The sequence below is a fragment of the Nestor notabilis genome, unplaced genomic scaffold (assembly GCF_000696875.1).
Source record: "Nestor notabilis isolate BGI_N333 unplaced genomic scaffold, ASM69687v1 scaffold1248, whole genome shotgun sequence".
Classification (NCBI taxonomy): domain Eukaryota; kingdom Metazoa; phylum Chordata; class Aves; order Psittaciformes; family Psittacidae; genus Nestor; species Nestor notabilis.
The window spans coordinates 159,655-171,465 of record NW_009938537.1 but is presented as its reverse complement, the minus strand read 5'-3'; the positions used below and the strand labels follow the sequence as shown (position 1 = coordinate 171,465).

General features: G+C 39.1%; 1 protein-coding gene across 1 annotated transcript in view; it reads left to right on the top strand.

Annotated features, from left to right (window-relative positions):
* Nucleotides 1–6,699: 6,699 nt before the first annotated feature.
* Nucleotides 6,700–11,811, top strand: part of ATP10D (ATPase, class V, type 10D) — a 36,132-nt gene continuing 31,020 nt past the window's right edge. Inside the window, 2 exon segments of the mRNA XM_010019356.1 lie at nucleotides 6,700–6,968; nucleotides 7,741–7,935. Coding sequence (XP_010017658.1) covers nucleotides 6,700–6,968; nucleotides 7,741–7,935 — 464 coding nt within the window.

Sequence of the window (11,811 nt, the reverse complement as noted above, 5' to 3'; positions counted from 1 at the left end):
GCTTTACTCAAGGTGGAGAAGATTGAATGCTTTTGTGTACTGCTCCCACACTGTAGCACATTAACCAATACTACTGCATGTATGGGTTCTTATTAAATTAACTTGGGATTGACCTTGTGTCAGGACCTTGACGATTCCTGGGTTTAAATGCATCCTGCTGATAGTTCTTCAGTTGCGAAGAGCTGCCAGTGGCTGGCTTCACATACTCACAACCAGGAAATTTCCAAGATAAAGCATTTCAAGGCTTTCAGGTTTTCAGCCTTTCCCATCCTAAATCAAACTTTGTAGGTAGGAGTGCATGGGAAAATATTGTCATAGTATTTCACTTTTCATAGTAACACCTGCCTTCCACTTTTAATCCAAGAATTCCTAACATCTCCTTTGTGAATATAACTCATAATACGTGGTTGCAAATAACCACATATTTTTCTTAGAATTGAAGTTTTGATTCCTGTGGGTTTTTGGCTGTTTGTTCCATAATTTGGCAGCACAAGTCTCTTATCCAGATCTATTTAGCATATTAGGGTGTCTCTGCAGATTTCATATTGGCTTGCAAAGACATGTTATAAACTTGTGAAATTGCATGTTACAGAGAAAGTAGCCAACCTTAGGAGACAAAAGGTATTTGTTCTTCAGAGTGTTAATTAATCTTTAGGCCATGGCTCCCTAAAGCTTCTTCATTGTCTAATAGCTTCTGAGTTTTCAAAAATGGTTAAGAGGCGTTTCTAACATACAGCCTGGATAGTTCTGACAATGTACTCCAATTGTAATGTAGCAATGCAAGTGCTGGTAAACCTGTGCAGTAACGCTTGCTAAGAGGTTTAAATGTGACTTTGTGTGGATCAGGGAGAGTCTACTCTTTTATAGCTTGGTGTAGTGTCACCTCCATTTGGGTTTGCATTTTTCTATCTTCCCTGGTCACCCCAGAACCTCAGACCTGCAGAATATCTTGAAATATTCAGGAAGAGAGCTAAGAAAAAGGCATTGCTGGAGAGATGCATTGTTTGAATTGCTTCCATTTTAGGTGCTGTAGACATTTTTTCAGGTAAGATAATGCAGTTTTATTGATTGAGTTTCTGTTTGCCAAGAATTGAGTTACTACTTTCTACTGGTAACAGCCCAGATGACACAGAAGGCTTCCTGCACATTGTGTCCAAAGACTGTTCCTAAGCAGGAACATGTTAGAAACACACACCATACATGTGCATGTGCCAAAGGTCTGAGGAACATTCTTGTGAAATATGTAATTTACCAAGTGTATTTAACAAAGAAATTTCTGGAAGAAGTATGAGGACTAACTATTTGGAGATGACAGGAAAAGAGAAGGGTGTTGTCAGAAGGGAGGAAGTGGTCAAGAGAAGCTGGGGTAAATGGTAGGGCATTTCACATGACATGTGAGCAAATGACCACAACATAATAGTAAGGTGGAGTTTCAGAGCAGTATAAACATTGGCTAAATTATTTACACGTCTGTTTTGCAGTCTCGAGAAAGACTACTGAAGGCTACTGAATAGTACCAAAAGCTACTGAATAATATACTTGGAACTAAGGAGTTTTAAGTCAGCTACATCTCCCTGCAGGAAAGCTAGGAGCAAAGGCTTGCATGCATATGTGGAGGTGATACTTGACAGAATTGGAAGCTGGCAAAGTTTATAAGACCCAATGAGAGGCAAGTGATGGGAAAAGAAAAAGACTTTTGGACATGAAATGTACATAAAAGAGAATGCTTATGCTGGTCTTTATGATGAAAGGCCCTTCTTTCAGTGTAGACTCTTTAACCTAGGAGATTTCCTAGCATTGCCACTAGCAGAGAGTTATTAAAGGGGTTTTTTATTGTGATACAGGATGTTCAAACCTGGGTAGTGTACAGTGTTGAACTGTCCTGTGGTAAAAATGACACTGCTGTGCCTTGCTTTTACAAAGATTTAACAACCAGCTATTGCACATTAACCATATCTAGTCCTTGCAGTTTTCTGTATCTCAAAGTGTTTTATAAGAAGTTGAAAGAATTTGAGTACATGAGGGAACTGAGGTAAAGAGAAACCAAATATGTCTAGTGTCAAATAATTCCCTTCCACATTTCATCATGATCATGTGACATTAGTGAGGTTGCTACAAGACCTTGTGTTTTTGCATGTAAAACATCTGGGTTATCTCTGTATCAGCTATTGCCATCTTAACAAGATGGGAGTAGTATTAACTTGAGTGCATAATGCGAAATGAAAACAGTCCAGCTTGTGTGATGCTGTCCTGAAAACTTAGCATGTAATCATTTAGTCTTCTTATATTCACATACATGAACATTATTCTTGGGGGTGTTTTGAACATGAAGTGTTTTGTTGTTGGGTTTTGTAGGTTTTTTTTTAATCTTTAAAGTACCGCTTCAAAATAACTCATCTTGTGGGTGTATTTCAGTGTTTAAAGAAACATCTGCTGTTTTTTATTACTTTGAATTCAAGTAAGCTGGAGAACTCAAGAATTTACTATGAAAAATGACAGGGCAAAAGAGTCAAATAATGTTTTAAGAGAAGGGATTTCATAGAAAAATTGCTTAAAACGGTTTGTATTTGACCTTTGGCAACTTCATGCTTTACAATATCTAGCATGAAGTTGATGAATCAACTTTTATCCTCCTTCTAGCTAACCAAAGAAAAGATGCTCATTACTTTATGATCCAAGTTTAATGAGGAAGAAGAAAAATTCTCAGAAGATGGGGGGGGGGGGGAAGCAAAACCAGCTTTCTGAAATTTGCAACCTCAGAAAATTCTATTTTAAAATGGAAATGCAAATGATTAAAACAAACAAAAAAATCTTTTGCAAATGGTAGCTCAGTCAAATCCCAGGTGAGTCAGAGGGCGTTGTGGCAGACTACGAGATCCACGTACTTTCTTCCCAAGATGCTGCTTAAGTGTCTGGTTCACCCTTTTGACCATAGCAGATTGCTTGTTGCTTCTCATAAAGTGTTTTCAATACAGTGCAGTTGCAGTGGTTTTATGTTAGTTATTTCTTGTCCGTACAGCCCTATTCAGAGTTTCCTTAAAAGTTGTTACAATAAAATGCTGGGGCTAATGGCAGAAATATGCAGTGAACTCCATGTTTCCTGTTCCTTTTTAAGCTCTGATTCTCTGATGTAGGCTGGGGAAGGGTGGGGCAGAGGTTTTGGAGCTGCGTCAGGAGTCAGGGATGTGTGTGCTATGAGGGGTGACTGCTCTTCAGCAACACTGCTTATGCAGTTTAAATCTTTAGCTCCAGTGGTGAGGAGTTCTGTGTTAATATGCTGTCATGTTAGAATGCCCACTACTCTCCCCACATTCCATGCCTTCTTTTTTTTGTATAAAAAGTGGACACCAGGTATCAAATGCTACAAAAAGTAATAGATTATGAAACCAAAAAGAGTTAGAATTTAGAAAGTCTTGAAATCTGTCAGGTTTTCTCTTTTGTTTTTCCTGATTCTCAGTTCTCTCTTCCCACCTTTATTTGCATGTTACTGATAATGTAATTCTTAAGCTTTTAAAGTTGATACAGCTGTGTAGGTTATTTTGCCTACGTAATTTTCACCAAGTAAACAGGATCTACCATTTAAAGTGTTTGCATTCCCATTAGCCCTGGGAGTTTGCTTTGGGAAAGTGTTTCCTTACTTTTGCTGCTGCTTTTGGTCACAGGAGTCACAAGTATCAGATGTTTGATGGTCTTATGAAAACCAACATGATTTTCTCTACAAGTCAAACCTGCTTTCAAGTACGTGGCTCATGGCATCTTGAAATATTTTGAGGTGTTTACTTAATTAAGTTTTCTATAAAGATAATGTACATTGTAATAGCATGTAGAGATATGTCAATTTACTGCTCTTGGGCAAAGAATTATCATTTCAAGCAAAAGTGTGGGTAATTGACACACCCTTTATGATTCATGGTAAAGATGGAAGCTGGTAAGGGGTAAATTTAACAGGTCAAAGAAGAAATCACGTTAAAACTCTCCCTGATAATGCAGCGTATTGTTAATTATGTTAATTAAAGCAAACCATTTTTTAAAAAGGCCTCTTATTGCATAAGATCTGTTTGTGAAATTACTGATTTGTCATAGTAGAAGCAGTTAAGGAGCAGTGTTGTTTCCTGAAAATGGTTAAATCTTAAGGATGTCATCGAAAATGTAGAAATTGAAGTGTTTTTTTTTAAGAGCTCAACTGCTTAAATTTGTTATTGCAAAGAAGAAAGTACCTCATTTCAGCCAGTTAGCTTTCTAAATGCTCTAATATTCAGATCTTTCTTCTTTGCTTCAGTCCTGACTTATGTAGATGGGTTGGTTTGATTTTTAGGAGCTCTAGATGTATTGAAGAGCTCTGCATAGCCAAGTATGGACTCCATTAGCAGCACATTCTGCAGTCCCTAAACATTTTTTAAGACCTGGCTACCTTCTAAGCTTTAGACTTGTTCTCAGACTTAGTGCAAAAGAATTGAAGCGTCTCATTCATGTGTATACAGATCAATATTCACATGTCAGATTGCTACTATATGGTAGCAATACCTTAAAGTAGTTCATTGTTGTGAAATAGCTACTTCTCAGCGTCAGAGTTTGTATCTCTGGAGGTAAGACTGACCCTGCTTAAAATGGGATAGTAGCTTCTATTCAGAGAGCATTCCCTTTCAGTACTGTACCCCATGCAGTATGATTAGAGGGGACAAAGACATGAAGATGCCACATTCTGTGAAAATAAAGAGAATATAATTTATTTTGGATAATTTCACAAAACTCCTCCTTGTTTCTTTGAGAAGTCCCAGACTTAGCTATCTTTCTGTGCAGCAGTTGCTTACCTTTGGTAGTCTGATGGTTACTGGGACCACAAGGTTTAGCACTGAGAATAAAGGAGAGTCTCTTTCTTAGACTGGTCCCTTATATCACCTGGGGAAGCGCTACAGAAGGGCCTTGGGAAAACAGTAATTCACGGGAACTGCTGGGGGGTGTTGAGAAGGAGGTGTATATAGAGGTTTGTTTTTCTCTCCTTGTTCCTCTTCTCCCTTCACATGCAGATCATGGTTTCTAAAGAAGAGCAAGAGTTTCTTGTATGTGGTGACAGTCTTACAAGATGTTAAGATTGTAACAGGCAATAACTATCCATATCTAATTATGATAGGACAAAAATCTACTATCTTTATTTGGTCAGAGGAAGGGACCAGTTAGACATTAAGGGAAAGCTTTCTAAGCAAAAGGGTAGTGACACATTGGACCAGGCTTTTTAGGAAGTTTGCAGAATCTTCGTTTTAAGGACAGAGTGGATTGTTGCAAATATATTAATACTAGGTCACTGCTAAAGGACCTGCTGAGGACACTGTGCCCATGTTTCAAGATTTCTGCAATTGATAGAAGAAAGGAAAAATCAAGGAAGATGTATGTAGAAGATATGATAATGTCAATTTGATAGTTTGAAAAATTACTTTTTAAAGCAACATTTTGGTGGAACCTGAGTAGCAGAGTGGCATTTGTCACTTCAGAGATACACGTGAATAGAAGTCTGACTTGATTGAAGCCAGAATCAGGAGTAGTTTGATGACTAATCAGCTAGTCTTTACTGTAGTAAAGAGATTTCATTTAGAAAGACCAAGTGTGTTAAGAGGCAGCTTTTGTGGGGGTATTTAGGAAGAACACTATAGTCAAAAATTTTGCTATAATGTATGCAGATAGTAAGATCCTAGATGGAAGGAAGGTAATCTGCAGTGAGAAGTAGCTGTTCTGATGATTTGGGGCTCACCTAAGTTACAGTTTTAAACAAATATAAGATGAGCTGCTCTGTGGAAGAAGGAGTATAAGAAATGTAGCAACTGTTATTTGTAGAAACTTGTAAATTGTAAAAACCAGAAATTTTGAGCTTCTGCTAAAGCGTAGTTTGTGTGTGTCAGAGTCCTTGTCCTTTTCTGACTGCATTGGGTGGTTTGATTAAGTACCACCTCTACCTATGAACTTCAGCTTTCTTTAGGAAAACGAATTCCTGGGTAGATTGCTGGAGCTTAGCTAAGGTGAAGGAGGAAGAGCATTGACATGAAGTTTATTCATCCTCTATCTGCTGGTAAAAATTCTCAGACCTGTTTCTAATTCAATAAAGAGAGGGGTTTTGTTCGTACTACTTAATGCCTTTCACTGGCAATTCCTTGCTTCATGCCTAAGACTGTACTCAGATGCCTATGGTTACATCGTTGACTCCTGAGTTTAATAAAGGTTGTTAACCATCAGCAAGGATTATTCCAGTGTCTGACATAAGGATTCCTTCAGAAATGCTGTTCTCTGCAGAATTAGCAGCTTGTCTACTTCCTTTACCATACTGCAGCACAAGAAACCGGTGGGTAGGCTGCTTGCAGGAGGTGCTATTACAAAAGTACTGTGCATTTTAAACAGAGTAATCAAACTCTAAGATCCTGAAAGGGTGGATGAAATTCAGATAAATTCAACCTTTGAAGCAGGGGTTTCTGAGCTCACATAACCCATTAACTGTCTGTTAATAGATTTTTTTAAACCTATTTTGATTTAAAAAACCTGTCTGTATTTTTAAATCAAAATATATAAATGACATTTTTCCTAGGCTTGTTCAAAACTGTAACTGTGCCTTTTTAGTAGAAAAGTCTTTACAGAATTATCATGTAACTTGCTGTCTTTTAACGTGTTTCTAGACGGAGGACACTCCTTGGATTGTAAAGCATTCCAGGCACAATGGCAGATCCCATCCGCTGGGCTCGATACCGTTGGCAGCGACTGATATCTGCAGAGGGCAGAGAAGGTAGCAGCCCCAGCAATTCAAGTAACAAGTGCTATCAATCATCAAAAGCCATTGGCAAACATAGGATAGTAATACCATGTTTGGGACATTTTAAGGAAGAGTATGAAAAAGTATCAAAACTGTACATGAATAACAAAATACGGACTACTAAGTATACGTTATTGAATTTTTTACCACGGAATTTGTTTGAACAATTTCACAGGTAATGAACTCCTTTTTCATTGTGGTAATTCTTCTGAAGTGGAATCTACTTGTTTAAATGTGTTGCTTTATAGACAGGTATTAAAAAATTATTATTCCTCCTGACCTGCCTGTCACTCCTGAAGAAATCTTTGTTATTTGACCAAGTCTCTTGAGTATCATCAGTGTTGAGCTAATCCTTTTCTCTGCAGTTATGTAATTTCTGCTAATTTTGTTCTTCGGGTTATTGAAATGTTCCTTACTCTTCAGGCATTGCCACACAACAGCCTGCAGTAGGATTTTCAGCTCATTTCCTGTAAATGTGTTTCTCCCCTTCCTCATGTCTTTCTCTGTTGCCAGTTCTTTTCATTCTTCTTCTGCTTGGAGGACTGCTGATCCGTAAAGTCATACAGGGAGGTTGTAGGATGGCTCCCTTTTAAAAAACATGTTATCTGCTCCTGGAGATGGTAAAATTAAAAGACCTGGAAATTTGAGAGAGTGCAAGTTCACCAAACTATTGCTAGAAGACACATGCCTGGAGAACAGGTTTGAAAATAAGGGAAAATTCTGCTTTTCTGCAACTTTTGATCATGCATATTAAAGCAGCTGTGCAGCTAGGTAATCTATTAACCAGAGAGTGAAAACAGAGTTCTGGATACTTAGTTCTTAAATTACATTTGGGCTGAAGAAAGGATAAAGCCCTGCTAACTTAAATGTCTGTATAGCATGGAGATGGAAAATAAGGACCACTGTCTGCTAGCACAGCTAACTCCTGTATTTTCTTTTTGTTTCAGAGTTGCCAATTTATATTTCCTGTTTCTAGTTGTCCTGAACTGGGTTCCTCTGGTGGAAGCCTTCCAAAAAGAAATTACAATGCTACCCCTAGTAGCAGTTCTGACAATTATTGCAATAAAAGATGGTCTGGAAGATTACTCAAAGTACAAAATGGATAAACAGATAAACAACTTACTAACCAAAGTATATAGCAGGTAAGAGGCAACAGTCTTTCTGGTTCATTGCTGTTATTTGATTATGAGTGTGAAAAAATTGATGATAAATCTTTCGTAGAATCATAGAATAATTTCAGGATGAAGGTCTCTGGAGGTCATCTAGTCCAACCCCGTAGTCAGAACAGGTCTAATTAAATCAAGTTGCTCAGGAACTAGTCTAGTTGAGTCTTGATCACTAGTTTTGCTAAATGGTTATCAAATTAGTGTAAAATTTGCTGAAAAAAAATCTTTGGTTGAGGCAAGTGTTCATGCATGAGTTTTTACTGTATTAACCATGATAGTTTGACTAGTTAAGCATTGTTGTATATAGAATTTGCTTTGAAAGTTGTATTTTTAATTCCTCTGCAATCACTGTAAGCAGCATGGAAACAAAAAGGCAGGAACACAAACTAATCATGCTCTAAATTAACTGTCAAAAAACTTACTTCAGTGCACATCAGTGCTGCCCACATCATTGTTTTTCTTTTATATCTTTCATATGAGGATATTCTGAGATTCATTCAAAGCCTGTAAAATATAAAAATAAAGGAAGTGTACAGCAGATCTTTTTTCTTTCTTGCATGCTCTGTGGTCATGTAGGTAAACAGCTATTTTGGAAAAGCTCACTTTTCATGTGTTTTTGTAACCTCACCTGTAGGAGAGGATTGATTGGCATTTAGACACTAACAAATTCAGTAAGGTCCAAGCAATGACAGTAGTTGCTATAGTGCCATACCACATTTAAAGCTTCCTCTTTTCATTAAGGACACACTTTTTCCTAGTGAAAGCAATACACTGAAAATAAACTTTTCTAAAATCTTAATGTGCTAGCTGGTTATGCCAAACCCTAATCTCTGTAGTGTAGACATGGCCTTAATTGGCCCATGCAGCAGGTTTGCAATGTGGTACTACATAACGGTTAAATATATTGTGATATTACTCAGAAGATGAAATTTCCATCTTTCTGGCAATTGCCATACTCTACTGGTATTTAAGACCATGGAAAAAGTCTGGACTGTCATTTTATATCATCCAAGGAAGAATGAATAGCTTTTTGTTCTGCAAACATGAATAAATATAGCAGCATTCCCAGAATTGTTCTATTCAACCTGTAAAAGTCTGAGCTTGAAACAAGTAATTGGGCTGTTAGGGAAGGTAAACATTTTCGTTCTTTTTTATGTCTGCAGAGAAGGCTTAAAGGAGAAGCTGGGTTATTTCTGTTATAAAGTGCCATGTACCCTGAAAGAATTCATTGTTAGAAAGCTGAAGCATTCAATATCCATATCCCTGAAAACTTTGTGTTACTTGCAATGACACAATAATGTCAATGAGCAGAATTAATTTCTGATCTTCTCTTCTGGCTTGATTAGTTCCCCATTACCAAAAATATGTAATCATCAGTGGCCATATTAGTCATCTGTAAAAATTCCTTCTTATACCTATAAATATTTAGGTTTTGTAACTTCCCCCCCCCCTTTAATTTTGTTGTCATGAATTATTTTATATAGTATAGCCTGGTTTTAAAAATAAGTTTGGAGGCATGGTTCAGGATGATTAAATCTTAATGGTACAAAAATGATGGTTCACTACCTGTGAGCTGGTTTATCTTAGACTTCCATTAATCGCACATTAGGATTCAGAATTTCTTAACTTGTTTAACAAGAATCCCTTAGAAATTGTAATGACTCTTCCAGTGCATGCATTAAGTCAAGCATAGTCATATCATTTGTAAACATGATGAACTAGCTAATGCTGAACACAATTTCGAGGGATTTTTTTACGGTGTGTTTGTTCATCCAGAGAAGTTGTATACATTGTACATGCTGTCTGTGTAATTTTACTTTCACATTAGATACTGATACCTGCATGGCTACTGAGACAAGTGCCCGACATAATGGCTTTTCTTGCTATCTCAACTAAGTAGTAGTTGTCATACTTGAAAGCTGGAAGGCCACCTCTTGGTATCTGAAGGTAATAATGCATTATTATTAGGCGAGTCATCCTGAATTTGAACTTGTGAGGCTTGCTTTTGTACAAAGTAGTGTCCATAACAGAAACTTGTTGCACTGTGCTCTGTTGTCCCTGAGAAAATGTGCCAGTCTTGGTGCCTTGATAAATCTGTCTGAGCAACTAGATGCTAGTTTTTTTGTGCTGATTTTTCCAGGAAAGCTTATTACTGTCTTGAAAATGTGCTTTCACTTCATGCTGAACTGAATAAAGAATATGTGCATAATCCATGGGATATAGTCCTAGAGGACAGGGAAGCCCAAGACTGCTGGTTGATATTCAAGGATCACCAGCTACATGCTCAGGAGTGTTGTGTCCCGACTAGAACGAAGTGCGGCGTCCAGGAGACGTCCGTGGATGGATAAGGAACTGCTGAGGAAACTTAGAGGGAAAAAAGAAGCTTACAGACAGTGGAAGCAAGGACAGGCGGCATGGGAAGAATACAGGAATGTTGTCTGGGAAGGCAGGGACCAGGTCAGGAAAGCTAAGGCCCAGTTAGAATGAAATCTGGCAATGGATGTTTAAAATAACAGGAAAGGCTTCTATAGGTATATAACAAATAAAAGACAGACTAGGAACAACATGGGCCCTCTCTGGAAGCTATTGGGAGAACCGGCTACCCTGGATTTGGAGAAGGCTGAAGTTCTCTATGACTTCTTTGCCTCTGTCTTCACTAGCAAATACTCTGACCACACCACCCAAGTCTTGGAAGGCAAATGCAGGGACTGTGAGAATGAAGACCTTAGGCCCACTGTAGGAGAGGATCAGGTTCGAGACCATCTTAAGAACCTGAACATTCACAAGTCCATGGGACCTGATGAAACCCATCCGAATGAAGTTGCTCGGCCACTGTCCATCATATTTGAGAGGTCATGGCAGTCAGGTGAAGTTCCGGATGACTGGAAGAAGGGAAATGTAACCCCCATTTTCAAGAAGGGGAAGGTGTAAGACTCAGGGAACTACAGACCAGTCAGTCTCACCTCTGTGCCTGGAGATATCTTGGAGCAGATTCTCCTGGAAATCATGCTAAGGCACATGAAAAAGAGCAAGGTGGCTGGTGACAGCCAGCATGGTTTCACTAAGGGGAAATCCTGCCTGACCGATTTGGTGGCCTTCTATGATGGGGCTACAGAACTGATGGACAGGGGCAGAGCAGTTCACGTCACCTACCTGGAGTTGTGCAAAGCGTTCGACGCTGTCTCACATGACCTCCTTGTCTCTAAATTGGAGAGACACCAATTTGATGGATGGACCACTCACTGGATAAAGAACTGGCTGGATGGCCGCACGCAAAGAGTTGTGGTCAATGGTTCAATGTCCACTTGGAGACCAGTAATGAGTGGTGTCCCTCAGGGATCAGTGTTGGGACCTGTCTTGTTCCATATCTTGGTCGGTGACATGGACAGTGGAATTGAGTGTGCCCTCAGCAAGTTTGCCGACGACACCAAGCTATGTGGCTCGGTTGATACGCTGGAGGGAAGGGATGCCATCCAGAGGGACCTGGACACACTTGTCAGGTGGGCCGATGCCAACATCATGAAGTTCAACCAAGCCAAGTGCAAGGTCCTGCACCTGTGTCGGGGCAGTCCCAGGCACAGCTACAGGTTGGGTGGAGAAGAGATTCAGAGCAGCCCTGTGGAGAAGCACTTGGGGGTCTTGGTTGGTGAGAAACTGGACATAAGCCAGCTTCAGTGTGTGCTTGCAGCCCAGAAACCAACCGTATCCTGGGCTGCATCAAAAGAAGTGTGACCAGCAGGTCAAAGGAGGTGATCCTGCCCGTCTACTCTGCTCTTGTGAGACCTCACTTGGAGTATTGTGACCAGTTCTGGTGTTCTCAACATAAAAAGGACATGGAGCTGTTGGAGCAAG